Here is a 17,496-nt window from a genome sequence, read left to right on the forward strand (position 1 = left end):
CATAAGATGGTATGCAAAATCAAGCATTTTCATATTGGTCACACATCTTACATGAAATTTAATATTAAATGGCCTACACAACAAAAACCAGAGATTTAAAAAATGCTTTCTACTAATTTTCAGTGTTAATGATTACTCTTTTCATGAAGAGAAATTATACCTACATAAATAGTCTTTTTCAAACCATTTTTTCAAGTACTACATCACAATCTGCTGCAAAAGCAGCAATAAGTCTTTTACAAACCACAACAGTCCCCACTGGTCTGTAGATTGGCAGCCTCGTCCTTTCTTTCAGATCACACACTAAAAAAGAGTCTGGAGACCCAAGGAAAGGCTGCCAAGAGTCAGGAAGCCAAAAGGTCAGTCTGCATATAACTTGCTGAGCCAGCTACTGTGGTGTGGATGTGGTCGGTACCCTAAGGGCTCCTGTGCTGGAAGCTCAGCACTCAATGGCTGATGTTTGAGGAGAGGTGTTGAGACCTTCTTCAGAGGGGCCTGGTGGGAAGTAACTGGGTTAGGAACTAGTAACTGGAAGGAACTAATATACTTTTCATAGGATCCTAGTTAGTTCTCAAAAGAGAGTTGTTATAAAAGAGCGAGGCGAGGATGGGGATGTGGCTCAGTAGAGCGCTTGCCTGGCATGTGTGAGGCACTGGGTTCAATTCTCAGCACCACATAAAAATAAATAAATAAATAAATAAATAAAGGTATTGTGTCCAACTACAACTAAAAAAAAAAAAGAGCAAGACTGGTCCTCTCCTTTGGCTTCCTGTCTTGCCTGTGATCTCTGTCACATGTTCCTACCATTGCAATACCATCTGCTGAGGTAAAAAAGACTCACCAGGGCCAAGCAATTGCCAGTGTCATGATCTTGGACTTCAGAACTATAAGCTAAAGAATCCTTTTCTTTACAAACTACCCAATCTCAGGTATTCTGTTACAGCATTGGAAAATGGACAAATACAAGTATACTGAGGGGAGGGGGGATAGTAGAGGATAGGAAAGGCAGCAGAATACAACAGACACTAGTATGGCAATATGTAAATCAATGGAAGTATAACTGATGTGATTCTGCAATCTGTATACGGGGTAAAAATGAGAGTTCATAACCCACTTGAATCAAAGTGTGAAATATGATATGTCAAGAACTATGTAATGTTTTGAACAACCAACAATAAAAAAAAAAAAAAAAAAAAAAAACCAAGTATACTAACCTAAAAAGAATGACCTTAGGCCAAGGCCTGGCACTAAAGAAAGTCAAACAACACCACATTTTGGATTTTACTCAAACTCTTGATTTTCTTTATTTTCTATGAATTATCATAACCTGCATTAAAATGTAAATACCAACATTCCTTTTAAGATGAGCTTACCTGGCAATATTATCACAAATTCCATGGCCTCCAAATTTTGCAGTTTCTACAGGGGCACCTGGCTTTCGTACCATGATTTTGAGAGTCAAACGTTTGCCCTTCATGCTAGCAGCTTCAAGTCGCCTTTGAATTTCTTCTGAAAGATTCAGAAGGAAAGCTTCTGCCTCTTTTGGCTAAAGAAAGAAAAACGTGGAAAAAACTCCCATGTTATTTTCTTATATGCCAAATAATTCTTTTCAAGTATTTTAACTGTAATATTGAGTTAGAATGCTATTTCCTATCCTAAGCATATATTAAAAATAAACATTTTCATTACCTTGTTATATGTTAGGTAAAAATACCTTCCCAATGGAAGCAAAATTAATGGATTTTTCCCCCTTTAGTACTGAGGATAAAACCCAGGGCCTCATGCATGCTAGGCAAGCACACTACCACTGAGCTACATATCCAGCCCTTTTTTTTTTTTACTCATTCTGAGACAGAATCTTACTGGCCTCAAGTTGCCCAGGTTGGCTTTAAACTTGTGGTCCTCCTGCCTCAGCCTCCCAAGAAGCTGGGATTACAGGCATGTGTCCCCCAACCGAGCACCATTTCCATTCTAAAGGAAATGGGAACCATTGAGTTCCAAAATGCAGGCATTTATCAAATTCCAAATCTTTACGAGGTGTTGGGAGGGAAGAGGGAGTTTCTCATCTATATTCCAGAGAGATATCCAACCCAAACATGTATTCTAAAAGAAAGTAAAAACTCAATCACCTGTACCACTACTTTCTAGATGCATGAATAAGTCAGATGAAACCTACTTTAACTCAAAATTTTAAATATTCAGCACTAAAAATATTTTTCTGGTCTTTTTCTTTCACTGGAAATTGAAATAATTATAATTACAAATCTTTTTTGACCCCCAAAGTATAATTTTTTTAATATCCTTCCCAAAGATCAGAATTCCCTTAGTTTTATCTGGGGTTCTAACTTAGCATGTACTGTCTCACAAAACTTTTTTGAGGTTTTAAGATATAATTTCAAGCAATAAGAGTGTTATGGTTAACTGGAAGGAAAGGACTATGTGAAAATATTAACAACATAAAGTAAAATGTTACATGATCAGTACCTGAGTAAATCTTATTCCATAGTTGATCTCAGCTGAAATAGATTTTCTTTCCTTTTCAGTTCGAACTGGTCTATCATCCAAACCACGGCAGAACCTGTAAAGCATTTGACCTGTTTTGGGACCAAATTCTCTTTGGAGTTTTGCCATGGTCATATACTGTAAGTCTCCACAAGTTTTAATTCCCAAAGATGTCAACTTAGATTCCATTGAACGTCCAACTCCTAGAAAAGGGAATATATGGAGTTCTTCAGTTATGTAGGTCAAACTATTAAAATAATTTTATTAATGGAAAATAGCCAACACGTCAAAACAATTTAAAATTTAAGTATCATCAAAAGGATGCAATTTATATTTATTTGTGACAAGCAAGATTGGTATCTAATCCACAAAATCAACTAATTAAGAAAGATTCCTGTTTAAATGAGGCTATAGTACAACTTACACATTTTCAGACAACCACAGTGTTAGCGACTGTACCGTGATAGTGGTAATTTAAAAAAATTCATGATGGTTTCAGCCATGTTGTTTTCTTTAATGGGTAACAGAACAAAATTTGTAAATATAGGCCAAAATCCAAAACAGTTTATTTCTATCATATTGGACAATAGTAGCAACAGTGACGTGGGCTTGAAGGTTTCTAAGCAACATATTGGTGGGGGGAGAAGGATAGATCTCCTACAATTTTATCAAAAGAATAATATCCCTGAAGAGGTAGTATCTACCTTCCTAGAATGGGTCAGATTTCAAGATCCCTATAATCTTTTTTTTTTTTTTAAGAGAGAGAGAGAATTTTTTAATATTTATTTTTTAGTTTCCGGCTGACATAACATCTTTATTTGTACGTGGTGCTGAGGATCGAACCCAGCGCCGCACGCATGCCAGGCGAGCGTACTACCGCTTGAGCCACATCCCCAGGGCCCCTATGTTCTTTACTATAAGACACAGGGTACAAGGCTTGTATCTCACCCAAAAGATGCTGATGAGTTCTGCAGCTCTAAGTTGGGATCTTGGTTTTCCTCCATTTGCCCTTAGCTTTATAAAGGTATGTACATCTAGGAATGCCTTTCCTAGGAAACCTGAATTGTGTTTCTTATTAAAATGATTCAACACACTAGGCATGGTGGCGGAAGCTGATAATCCCATCCACCTGAGAGGCTAAGAGAGGAGGACCTAAGTTTAAGGCTAGCCTCTACAACTTAGTAAAACCCTGGCTCAAAACAGGTAATTAAAAAGGGTTGGGGGGGGGGGTCTCTTAATTCTCTCTTCTTTCCTTCTCTTTCTGTCCATGACACCCTCCCCCACTCCTTTTACCCTATCTCCTTTCTACCTCTTTTTCCTCTCTTCTCATTTCCCCATTTCCTTCGGTGCCTGTCTGCCTTTCTGTGTATGCTGAGAGAATAAGAAAACAACTAGCCACAGAAAAACTAAAATGCAGCTAAAAACAAGTTTCTGAAATTCAGCAATATGAGGTCTATAATGTACACAGAGTGCTAGCTGAAAGCTGGGAAGGGGTTCAGGGAGTTACTGCTTAATGGCTCCGGGGCTTTCTTCTTCTGAACTTGAATATACTGAATACCACTTACAAGTGGTTAATGTTATGTGAGTTTTGCCTCAATAAAACAAGTTTTTTTTTTTTTTTTAATAGTGCTGGGGGTATAATTAATTTTATGTCCTTGGGTCCAATTTTTATTATCTCTAAAGAACAAACAAAAAACCCCACATCATCAAATAAATATTCTCTATCAATAAAGAAAATAGCATGCGTGTTTCTATTCTTCTGTAGGATATTATTAAAAAAGAGCTCAGTGTGCAGCCTACTATCTTGCTCAACATGGCTGTGTTAATTCTGGCTCCTATGCCCAGTGTGATCTTCAGTGGTAGGAACAACTAGCCAGGCCAGGTTCTGCCAGAATCTCTGAAGCAGTGACTAGGACACAGGGGGGAGGTCAGTATGGAAGTGGAACAGACAAATTAAAACAAATTGATTCACTCCCCAGTGGAAGCTAATTGGAAGGTACCCACCCCCCGCAAAAAATGTCTTGATAAACCAAGAAGATATTCAACGTAGAATTTCAAATTTTCTTTTTTGTGGCACAATATTATATTAAAAAAAGATTACAGAACTATGAAAAGCACTAATAAATACCTTTATAGTAGATAAAAGTTTAAAGAAAAAAAATGTGTATTTACCTGGGAGATTAATAACTAGCTGACTTCTGATAAAATCATCTACTTCTTCAGGTTTTAGGTGGTACTGCCCATCTGGTTTTGCTTTTCTAGTTGCCATTCTAGCCAGGAGAATATTAGAACCTATAAAATTGAGAAGACAAAAAGTGTTGTTCAAGAAATAGCTACAATTACCTTTAAAATTTCTTGACAAAGACACTTAAGATTAACTATCAAATTTCTAAAAATAATAAAAGTAAATACAAATCATTTTGAACAAGCATACACCTTGCAATTTTGGTAAATAATATGAATCTGACTAAGATGGCTGGTGGACGTAAGTGTTTTTCTCTCTTCTAAAATACATACCATTCCAACATCTATTGGGATGTAGGATAGAGAAAGCAACCCTGAGAGTTAGGGGTTTAATAGGAACTGAGGGCAATGAAGAGAAAGTAGTTCATTTTCCCAACCATAAGATCCAGCATAGGTAGTAAAATGAGGCCACTGGATAGGGCAAACAGAAAACCCAAACAACCAGGACATGTGTCATGGCACTGAGGACAGGAGAGTCTTCAAAACACAGCTAGAAATGGGCAGTGCATCCTGACCAAGGATCAGGACCAAGAAGGTGGAGGAGGGAAAGGCTACTGAGAAGGGTCAGGGAGCTATGGAGCTTGGCTGATAGGCAAACTTTTCCCTGAATGGTATCTCCACATACTAGAGAAGACCTGCACCAACAACATATGGAAGACTTCTGTAACACTATATATTTTACTAGGGTAAATACAGAGATTCACAAGGAGTTCTAGAAAGTCACACCAAAAAAATAAAAGTGGTGCATTTCGGGGAAGGGAAAAGGAAACAGAGTGGAAATATCAAGTGAGATTTAGCTTTAATTATATGTTTAAACTTAAAAGAATGTTATTTGTACTTTAAAAATAAGTACAATTTAAAAACAAAATAACTAAAATCTGTCTGACACTGGAATACAGAAGGCAAGACCTAAAGGAAATACCAAAAAGGATCTTTTGGGCAAATAGCAAGGAATAAAATGACACACTTGAGGGGCCAGGGTTGTGGCTCAGCAGTACAGCACTTGCCTTGCATGTGAGAGTCACTGGGTTCGATCCTCAGCACCACATAAAAATAAACAAAATAAAGAAATTGTGTCCATGTACAACTAAAAAAAATTTTTTTTCAAAGTGACACACTTAATACACTAGCCAGAATTAATACACTGTCAACGTATTACTCTTTTCTTTTGTTTTTTTTTTTTGGGGGGGGGGTACTAAGGATTGATTGTACCAGGGAGCTTAACCAGTGAACCACATCTCCAGCCCTTTTTATTTTTTATTTTGAAACAGGGTCTTTCTGAGTTGCTGCAGCTGGCTTTATATTTGTGATCTTCCTACCTTAGCCACTAGAATTACAGGCCTGGCTAATCATTTTATTATTTTTAACATCCTGGGATATTCTGACATCTTAAAAATCTTGCTGGCCGAATCTCTTTCATGCCTTGGGAAGAGACCACCCTCCCAGGACTAGCTAAACTCCTAAAACAGTAAGCCACTAACCTGAAAACACACCTTTCACATGTAGGCCAGCCATCCCTACCTTCCTCCTTATCAAACTCTCACAGAGCAAGGAAATAGTTTCTGTCTGGTCCCTTATATCCCCCCGGTGCCAGCTACCAAGCAGTTAGAGACCACTCCCATAGTGAAAAACTGCCAGGTTAGACAAACAGCTAATGCTAAGCTGCTTCCTCAGCCCTGCCTGGCTTTTCCTGCAGAAACCTCAATGAACACTCTGGCCTCAGTTTTCTGCTGCTTTTCCTATTTCTGCCTCTTGACCATCCTGGTGCTTCCCTGGTGGCCCCACTGTATGTATGGTGGTGGCCCCACTGTTTGTATGGTGGTGGCCCAGCTCTGGAGAAATGGAAGCAACCAATTCTTTCAATGGGATTAGCCTCTCCTTGTCACTCAAACACCTATGTAAATCCCAGGGTTAGTAAGGAGACAGGAACTTCAGAGTTTCAGCATGAGGATAGAGGCCTTATTAGTGGAAGAGACAATGGCAAACTAAGAGATTATCATCTCTACTTCCAAGCCTATGGCATATATACAGTAGAGCAGGGACAGACGGGCTCCACTGGAGATCGGGACAACAGGGCTATTTTGACAGTAGCTACTGAGAAGTCAAGAGAAAGGAAGAGTGACGCATAGAAGCACAGGTATGACGAAGAATTCCAGAGAGCACACCTGGAAGTGTTGACAAAAGAAGTACAGGTGGTCCAGGCGTAGTGGCACACAGTAATCCCAGTTATTTGGGAGGCTTAGAGAATAGGATCACTAATTTAAGGTCAGTCTCAGCAACTTAGTGAGAACCTGCCTGAAAATAAGTAATAAAGAGGGCTGAAGATATATCTCAGTGGTAAAGTGCCCCTAGTGGAATCCCTAGTATAAAAAAAAAATTTTTTTTTAATTAAAAAAAAAGGATAGGGGGTAAAAGAAGCTGAAGAAACAAAATTCAAGGCTCAAAACAGATGGAGAAGAGTCAAAAGAAACTGGAATTAATAAGAACACTGTCATTTGGGGTAACTCTCAGTACTGAGACAGCCAGGAATTATGTGTTTCAGGAAACTGAACAACAGAGAATAACAATACGCATACCTAACGCTAAATTCCACATCACCACCCTGCTTTAATATTTAACTTTAGCTCTGTGCCCTTTTTGGGGGGGGGGGGAGTCCACAAATATAATTAAGACTTTTCCACTTTAAAAAAAATTTTTTTTTTTTTTAGTCTTTAGATACAATATTTTTATTTTTTTAATGTGGTGCTGAGGATGGAATCCAGTGCCTCACATGTGCTAGGCGAGCACTCTACCACTTGAGCCACAACTCCAGCCCCTAGACTTTTCCCACATTTGAAGAACAAGAATTATTATACCTTGTTCACTGCAAAGATATTCTATCATCAACCATTTACTTGCATTCCCAACCCTTTTACCTGCAATGCTAAAAAATATCAGAAGGGAGAGGCCGACCTATGCAGCAGATAGCAAGCAAGCTAATAAAAACTTTTAAAAAGTTAAGTATTATTCAAGGATCCCAAACCAACTATTTTGAGTACAGTTAAAAATATAAGATAAGCCAGATACTAACCAATTCCAACAGAAGCAGCACATTTAGTCTTGTCTTTGATTTCCATACGGATGGCATTTGCAAATTCATCAGGACTGAGTTTGGTCTCTGCAAGGATTTCAGTGATGTCTACCAGTGCTTCATCACAACTGACAGCTTCGATATTGTGAGTGTAGCTATCAACAAAGAGCAAAGGCAATGAATCACAGCCAGGGCACCATCTGGTAGACAAAAATGTTGCAAAATAAAGTATACAAACCACTGATTAGCTTTGGAACAGCATTTAAAGTGCTTTCTACTTGATAACACCAACATTTTTTTATTTGGGATCTTAAGGACCACTGTGATTATAACTCACTTATTATTTAGCACAGAACCCTGACATATTGATGCCAGATAACTTAATCTATCCTTTTATATTTTCTTTCCCCTACTAAGTAAGCTCTCACAAAGGCAAGGATTAAAAATTACTTTTCTCAGTGAGATCAGTATTTAGCAGCCATTCGTATTAAATGGATACAGATGCTCAAAATAAAGCCTAAGAAAGAAGCAGCAGAGGTGAAGATGGAGACAAGAAGCTTATCTCCTCAATGCCATGCATGGTGGTACATGCCTATAATCCCAGCTACCTGGGAGGCTGAGGCAAGAGGGATCACAAGTCTGAGGCCATCAAAAGCACTGGAACAATTTTAGCAATGCAAAACTGTCCCTTGAAAATGAGTTTTTCCTTTTAAAGAAAGTTGTCAAAGTGGGATGATGAAGAAAGGGCTTCTAAGAGAAAGGTCTAGCAAAAGTAACCCTGACAATGCTAAAAAAAAAAAAAAAAAAAAACCACCACCACCACCCCTCAGCAAAAAAACAAAAACACTAGACTGTCTTTATAACAGAAAAAGAAGTAGGGGATAACACACATGGAAATGATTATATTATACATGTACCTTGCCAATGTTTCATACATTGTTCGTGCAACTTCTTTGTAAGCATGAAAATCATACGGAACAGCTTGAAGATTGGGACAAAGCTGTTTAGCGTGCCCAAAAAACATTCCATTCTTAATGCCAACTTGTCTAGAGAGAAAACAAAACATAATGGTGGTTATACTAGAAAGCCTCAAACTAAAAGCCAAAATTGAATACGTTAAGTTCTCCCCATGCCACTTATATAAAATTTCCATTTATCTCCCTTCTTATTAGGGCTTAACAATAGGCATTTAGAAAATGTACAGGTTTGTTTTCCCCCCAAAGGAAAATGACACAATTGTCTGTCTAGTGTAATTTATATATCTCTTGTCTGAATCTGAAGACTTCTCCTAAGATTCAACCTCTGGCCCCTTTGCAGAGTTGCCAGCATGCCATATGCTGGTGCTGGTGATATCACAACCACCACAGAGCAGGAATATGCTGTCAAAAAGGTTTTCTTCCCCTAATACATGGCACGGTTTGGCCAGGGTTCATTCCCCCAAAGACAAAGAATATAAACGCAAGAACTACACAAAACAGTGCTATGTGACAAACAGACAAAATGTACTCATCCTATTACCACCCAATTCCCAATTGACCAATTCCATGCTCCTGAAGTGGCTCCACAGTGGTTGAGATGCCAACAGCATTGTATATGGTAGGACATCACTCTGGGCAGGAGCCAGGGTTCCAGAACTTTGAGGGACCTAATTGAAAATGGTAAATTTTAAATCTACTGTGTGTCTCAATGCCCCACATTACCTTTGATATTTGGAGCATTCAGCACAAAACTATAATTATGGAATTATACATAATTAGTAAAATTCCACTTTATCACTCTGTAAATGAATCAAGAAAAAAATATTATAGTAAAACACAAGCAAAGTAATAAGAGCAATGTTTCACCAGATTACATAATACAGTATGGTCATGATTATCCTATACATTCACTCAAATTATTTACAAAGAGCTTACTGAGTATGGAGATGTGCCCCATTAGAGAAACAAATACAAACAGTCTTCAATTACTCCAAGGCCTCTGGCACTCTCCCATCATTCAGATGGGAGAGCCAAGAGGGAAGAATCCTCCAACCGCATGCATTTTTTAATGTTTACAAAAACAATAACAATCTATCTCACTGTTAAGACTCTAGTAAATAAAAAATATCTAATGAGAAGGAAAAAAATGATAATAAAGGAAGGAATGACTGTAAAAGAAAATAGCAAAGGAAAGAACTCTTCATTCTCTCAACAAATACTTTTGTCTCAGGCATTCTGTAAGTTGCTAGGTATAAGATATGTTTAGTGCTCATATACAGTCACTCCAATTATTTTGTAAGGTCATAAGGATGACCCTGCATTCACCCAGCAAAAGAAGAATTACAGTAAATAGACCTTGCTTATTAATGTAGGGAAGTGTGTATATAATAGTTTAGATGTGTATATGAAAACATAATTTAGAAAAGTTAATCAAATAAAAAAAAGATCTGGCATTAAAGGGTAAACTTGAAGTAATAATTATGTGAGAGATATAAAGGTTCAGTAGGTAAAATCTAAACTTACAAATTAATGAAATTACTCGTTTTTAAAGAAATGTGTTACAGTTCCTATAAATATCATGTTCTTATAATTTCACTTTCTAAATTTCCATTTATACAAAAATTTTCAGACACATTAATTAGAAAAATATAGTACCTTTTAAGGTACTTGTGCACATTTTGCAAAAAGAAAAGATTAACACTCACTAGACACTACAAAGAATTTACAAACAAAACCGAAACCAAAAAGGTTTCCCATAAGTAAGGGAAGCAAAATACTTTGAATTGATGCCTGGGAAATTAAGATTTTTTGCACAGAAAATAAATGAATACAGATAATTACAAAAAACTTTTGAAGTGACCCTTCAACAAAATTATTTCTCCCAACTAGAATTCAATGAAGGATAAATTACCAGCCCTGTACTTGGTAACTGTATGTTAATTTACTCCCAGGCTTAAAGTGCAGACAGCATACTCCTTCTTGCAATAGGCTTTGCTCAGACAATGGTATTTGGTGTTGGATCAGACAATGTTGGGGGGGGGGGGGAATCAACCATCAATTCACTAATACTGTCCATTCCACATACTATTCATGTCACTAGTAAGAAAGAACAGTAAAGGTCCTTACAAACGCACCTGAAAATAGAGATTTAATTTTTTTTTATTTAAAAAACCTATGATTCTAGAGTATTAGTCTATCATTACCTATATTCATCCACATATCTATTTTCTCACTTACTATGTACAATTATTCTTTTTTTAAAAAATATTTTTTTAGTTGTAGTTGGACACAATACCTTTATTTTAATTTGTTTCTATTTTTATGTGGTGCTGAGGATCGAATCCAGTTCCTTGCACAAGCTAGGCGAATGCTCTACCACTGAGCCACAGCCTCAGCCCCTGTACACTTATTCTCTATGGTTAATTATGGGTAAAATTTCTAAAATTAATACATACTATGATATAGCCTACTTTTTAATGATTTATCTCATCTCATATTCACATTCCATTCTTGTCGGACTTCAGATTAGGTCATGTCTATCAAAAACTCATCAAAGCACAGAACTGTGATGACCATCTAATCCCCTCTCCAATCTCAGAAACATTTCCCAGATGCAATTATTAATTATACTTGCTTTTTTAATAAATCTTTTCACAAAAAGAAAAACACCTGTTGGATAGTCATAAATAAAAAGGTATTTAGAAAATAATTTCTACTGGTTATTATAACATTAGGAATAGCCTTCTAGAAAAGGGAAAATTAGAATGAAAGGACAAAAATCCCATAGTTACAGACTTAATTTATTTTGCAACTTACATGCAAATTCATTTATCTCTTTATGCATGTCTTTAAAATAAACATTTGTTATTTAATTGGCACTTAAATGGCTTCCAGCATGGTATCTGGGGCTCATATACTGTCACCCCACTGCTGCTATGTGGGTCAATACGAATGCAACTCCAAACACCAGAAGCCCAGCACTTAGATACACTTAACATAGCTGGTGAAGTCCAAGGCCATCAGAAACTGAGAAGGCTTCTGCCTCCAGGCAGCCATTGTACTTCCTGTCTAGCATCCATCTAGCAGGCATCCAGGAGTGCTGCTGCTGTGTCCTTGCAGAGGCAGCATGGAGAGGGAGAAACTCTTACTTCACCAACCAGCAAAACCCAAGGACATATTTATTTTTGGTACAAGTCACCCTTCTAAAACCAAGTGGGTGAAGAAAGATCAACCTGTTGAGCACCACACAAACTCAGCTCTGAATTGCCTGTGCTAATAAAGAGCGGTACCAACAATCCTAAATGCTTTTGATATTTCACTTATTATTTGTTAAAATAAGTTTAAGTCTCTGGCCACATTATCAACTGGCAATGAAAAAAAAAAAGGTTCTATTAATGAGAAAGGCAAAATTAGCCTGGGAATACTAGGTTGACAGTCATAATAGAAAAGAACTGAACATATTCTATATTTTACATTATGCATGTTTGAACTTTTTTATTTAAATATCATATTAATAAAACTATCAGCAAATTTTTAAACACACTATTCTGATTAGATAATGTTGAGCTCAAAATTTCTTTTTGTTCAGATTAGATTGGCTTGAAAAACCCCAACTTTGAATGAAAATGAAAAAAATATAACTGATTTAAGACTGTTCTTTTAATTATTGAATACTTAAGAGTTATCATCAATAATAAATGTATGCTGTGTTATAAAGGCAAAAATGTCTGGGTTTAGTTATCAGAAAAGAAAAAATAGATTCCTTTTTCGATTAATTAATTTATTATTCCCTCTATTTTCACAACCACTGTAATTGATTATTAAAACATGATTTTTTTAATGTTTAAGGAATATAAACATTCCTCTTTGTATTTAAGTTGATTGCAATAAGGATATAAGATTACTATAAGATAAAGACCTACACACAAAGTTGGTGCTAACACATTAACGACATTCTTAACATTTTTTAAAAAAAATTTTTAAGTTGTAGATGGACACCTTTTTTTTTAACATTTATTTTTTAGTTGTAGGTGGACACAATACCTTTATTTTATTTTTATGTGGTGCTGAAGGTTGAATCCAGAGACTCATGTTAGGCAAGTGCTCTACGTCTTCTCTACAACTCCAGCCCCACAATACCTTTCTTTAAAATTTATTTTTATGCGGTGCTGAGGATCAAACGCAGTGCCTTATACATGCTAGGCAAGTGTTCTACCGCTGAACTACAACCCCAGCCCCACTCTTACCAATTTGAAGTGAGATGATTACTGGGTATAAGTACATGAAATCATTTACTTCTGAAAAAGGCAACAGAGTTGTTTTTTGTTTTTTGATACCAGGGATTTAACTCAGGGGCACTCAACCACTGGGCCACATCCCCAGCCTTATTTTGTATTTAATTTAGAGACAGTGTCTCACTGAGTTGCTTAGTGCCTTGCTGCTGCTGAGGCCGACTTTGAACTGGTGATCCTCCTGCCTCAGTCTCCCAAGCCGCTGGGATTACAGGTATGTACCACTGTGCACAGCTTGGCAATAGAGTTTAAATAACGACAAACCAATTATCAGCTTTGTTACAAGGGGTTTCCCTTATCTATAAAAGGGAAGATTTCAGTAGATAAATATGAAGACTCTCTCCCATTTTAAAAATTTTTTAATTCTTTAATTCCATGCTTTAAAAGAGAATAAAAATGACAGTGCCCAATTTCTTTTGATTTCCACTGCAGGACCTACAGGTTCATAAGGGATTGTTAAATTGTTTAAAGTTATTTAGCATGGAAGATAGGGGTAGATGAGCAACTGAAGGAATTAAGGTTAAAAACACTTCATAATGTTTTGTGACATTCAAATGAGAGGTCTGACATTTCCAAATCTATTTCCAAAAATTATATAAAAATAATTAAATCAACTATTCATTAGGAAAGACAACACACTTAGTATTTCTACATACCTGGCTTCATAACTACAAGAAGCAATTTCAGCCTTTGACAAAACAGAATCAATTCCATTTGTTTGTGCAGAATCTTGATTCTCCCACATTGATGAATCTGGTATATCTGCTTTAAAATAACAAAATTTAATGACTATATGTTAAAAATTGATTTTTCTTAACTTTTATTCAAGAAATTTATTTTTCATTATTTAAAATACAAATGTTTAGTAAAATCCTAATGATTATATCTACTTGTTTTTATCTCCTTAATAAAATAAAATTCTGTAACCTAAAATTACTTGCTTCCATTGTATTCTTCAACAGCAGTCAGATAAAAATTTATAATAACAAGTTTAATGTGTCCTGTTTTAATAATAGAAATTTTTAAAAATACACTGAGGTAAATATAACTATCCTGTAACCCGCAGGAGGTAGACAAGGATGAAAAGTCATCAGGGAAACAAACTCCCCAACTACAGCCTTAGAGAGACTTCACAGCTCTTCGTAGTGGGGGAAAAGTTAATGGAAAACACGCATTTCTCAGAACGTTTCCGTTTCCTAAAAAAACTATCTGCAGAACTAAAGGCAAATTAATATGATCAACAATCATCAAATTCCTACCAACCATTTGATCAAACAATAATTGAATAGGCCAAAACAATAAAGAGGTTTCATCCTAAATTTAAGCTTTTCATTTTATATACACATCAGGTAAAAGAGCTTCATGGCTGTATTTCCCCTTTCAGGCAATTCTACTTTTGGTATAAAAATGCACATTCAAGTAAAAACCATTCAAGTGTGATCAGAGTTTCTACTGCTTTATAGAACACAACTCTAGCCTAATATATCTAAACCAAAGTTACCACTTTACACAAGAACATAAAAGCACAGTCTAGAAAATCTACTGGTTACATGCCACTTTAGTTCCTTTACCACATACCCCAGTAATTAACAGACTAAAATACAACTCCAGTCATGGTTCTCCGGATAACACTATTAGGTTACAAGAGTATGCTGTAAACACACACCACATTCTACAAATGCAATCTCAGTCATATCTCCTCTATAAACAACAACAACAAATGGTCAGTAAACTAAGTCCAAGATATACCACTTCCTCTAGTTCTATAAAGCCTATTTTGAGTATCCTGTAACAATACATTACCTAACAAATCCTACAATTCTGTTTATTTAAGAGACTCAATCTTCCATAAAAACTCAGCCAAGTTAATGTACCACCAGAAAAACACAGCAAGGTATTTGGCTTCATGGGCTAAAATAACTCTTCCTTGTTTAACTGGTTATCATTAACGTCTTTTACCTAACTATGCAACTCATCTGAGGCACTTCTGGACTGGAACACCCATGCACGCACAGCATAAATGCAAATCACACTCATGACTGGCATCTTAATAGGGTCAAATCCTACTTGCATCAAAAAATAAAAACAGCGAAGTATGTAATGTGAACTAGGTTTTCTGATAAAAAGTGAGTAACATGTCACAGTTATAAATTCAAGACAGAATGTAGAACAGATTATCCAGTGTTTCTATAACAGTCCATTATTCTAATCTGTAAGAATTTCAGGACTGTCAGTAAGACAGTCCAACAGAGGGTGCTACTAGACCAAAACAAGGAGTATGGAAGCTTGAACAGCCACAGTAATGTAACCATGAGTTATGCCTTAAATGTTGGGGAGTTATGTGACTATTTTACTGGGGCTAGTTAACCTAAAATATTCAGCTGGAAGTTATAGAAAGCTCATGCTTGAGGCAAGAACAGAGTGTGGTCCATGCGCCCCCAATGCCCTGGCCTGAGAGGCAGCACCATCATGTTCCTCTTCACTGGGCTGGCTGACCTGTTCCACAGTGCAGCAGAGTGCGTGGGTCCCTCCACCAGCGGAGTGAGTTGCTTCATGTGAGATTCAGGGAAATGCAGGGACACACTGTCCTCACTGGAGGGCAAAGTAGAGAACTGCTCATCAAAACTTGACAAACTAGACGGGCACATGGAGAATGTGGAGGAACGGTTGGAGAAATCAGAGGCCAGGACCCAAGTCTGTGAAAAAGAAATCGCTGAGAATAAATCTATGACTAATATGACTTTAAAAACCGTTGTTCTTTAGAATGAAAACTGAAGCTGTTGAAGGGATAGAAAACATCTCCATCCCAGGAATCCAGGAGCGGGGTAAAAGGCCCCAATCATGAAATCTAGTGTCTAAAAGGTTCCAAATAATGAGATCATCAATGAGACATCACTACCGAGTACTATTTAGGAAGCAGCTTCCAAAGGAAGTCACAGATGGATAAGATCCCCTGGTAACACTGGTCTAATTCATGTTTCGGAATATGACAATAAAGAAACCAAAGTTTCTAAAAAGGATTAAAGATGCTTATTTGACCTAAACCTCTGCATAGACATACAAGCCAAAACATTAGAACTGTTTTATTTTTCCAAAAAAGAAGCCAAAGATTCTAATTCCTAAATTGATCCTCAATATTTTTTAAATTTTTGGTGTCATGTCTAATAATGACTCGAGAAAGAAAGAATGGAGAATAACAAGGAAAGAGGAACAGAGGTATTGGAAAAAACAAGTTCTGAGCGCAAGCTTAATTGCAAACTTACTTTATTATAATAAAGGACAATCTAATTCTTTCCTTATGTAATAAATATTTTGGTAAGCTCCTAATAGGTCAAAAAGCTTAGGATATAACAGTGAATGACATCAAGTTAAAGCAAGATTATAACATCAAAGTATCATATTCATCTCTTCCAGTAAGAAAAAAATCTATTTTTCACAGTGTTCAATAGCAAGTGAAATTTTAAGTATTTGTCCTATTTTTTGCCTTCTGATATACCACCTACACATAGAGGTGAAGGGGATGTGTGTGAATTATAAAGGTCATTAAACATTATGAAAATCCAATGGCTAAATTGATGAAGATAATTAAGTAACCAATGACAATATTCTGTTCATAAACAACATATGGTCAGACAGTGATGAAAGGAAAGACAAAGGAGGACCAGCTACAGCTACTCCTAAGGAACACATACCTGCCAAGGTCAAGCTCTAGATGTAGAGAGCTGAAATAAGGACGTGTGTAGCAAACTCAAGACTCCACCCACTGAGGACTCTGAGCACTGAATAACCGAGTGATGCTACCGAACATATACACCTGGGATTGTTTTCTTCTTTTGACATTCAGAAAGCATTTACTAAGTGCCCACTATGTGACAAGTATGGTACACTTCCTTAGGCTACTTACTTATTTTCTAGAACTAAAGATTTCACCTTTGTAACAATTCCACGTAGAAAATATAGAAAACAAAAACAACCTACTACAAAACCACACTAACAATACTTAGAAACTAACCATACCACAATACAAGTTCAATAAGAGCTACCCCAAGATCTACTCATGACACACAAAAGCCTACAATCTCAAAAATCTCTGCAAAGACTTAGATCAAGAAAAAAATCCAAGAAAACTTGGAAAATATTGCACATACCAAGCATAAATGTGTTATCTAAAATTTTTTTTTCACATTCATACCATGTAAACAGGTGTCCAAACCAATAAAAAAGACTGTAATCCCAATAAAGGTCCTTAGAGATGCCCACTCACTTTCCTTTTGCCTTAATAGGGGTCTTTTCTAAAATAAGCCCAAAGCTTAATGACTGACAAATTAGGGAAATGAAAAAAATTGGGATAAAATCAAACTGCATGCCTTCTGTATCACTTGTATATCTACTTTCTGATCAAGATTTTCCT

At 36.5% G+C, this 17,496-nt stretch overlaps 1 protein-coding gene across 8 annotated transcripts in view; it reads right to left on the reverse strand.

Annotated features, from left to right (window-relative positions):
• Rev1 (REV1 DNA directed polymerase) overlaps nt 1-17,496 on the reverse strand; it is a 77,017-nt gene that overhangs the window by 10,356 nt on the left and 49,165 nt on the right. For 4 of the 8 annotated variants that reach the window (XM_078028548.1, XM_078028547.1, XM_078028549.1 and 1 more), the window contains 6 exons: nt 13,742-13,850; nt 8,734-8,862; nt 7,817-7,971; nt 4,675-4,794; nt 2,485-2,705; nt 1,374-1,546 (listed from right to left, as the gene is read on the reverse strand). In XM_078028548.1, the coding sequence (XP_077884674.1) occupies nt 1,374-1,546; nt 2,485-2,705; nt 4,675-4,794; nt 7,817-7,971; nt 8,734-8,862; nt 13,742-13,850 (907 nt within the window). Of the gene's footprint in view, nt 1-1,373; nt 1,547-2,484; nt 2,706-4,674; nt 4,795-7,816; nt 7,972-8,733; nt 8,863-9,334; nt 9,529-13,741; nt 13,851-15,581; nt 15,767-17,496 lie in introns of those variants that run through there. The other 4 variants (XM_021733977.2, XM_021733978.2, XM_078028551.1 and 1 more) reach the window with 4 other exon arrangements.

The sequence above is a fragment of the Ictidomys tridecemlineatus genome, chromosome 12 (assembly GCF_052094955.1).
Source record: "Ictidomys tridecemlineatus isolate mIctTri1 chromosome 12, mIctTri1.hap1, whole genome shotgun sequence".
NCBI classification, from domain to species: Eukaryota; Metazoa; Chordata; class Mammalia; order Rodentia; family Sciuridae; genus Ictidomys; species Ictidomys tridecemlineatus.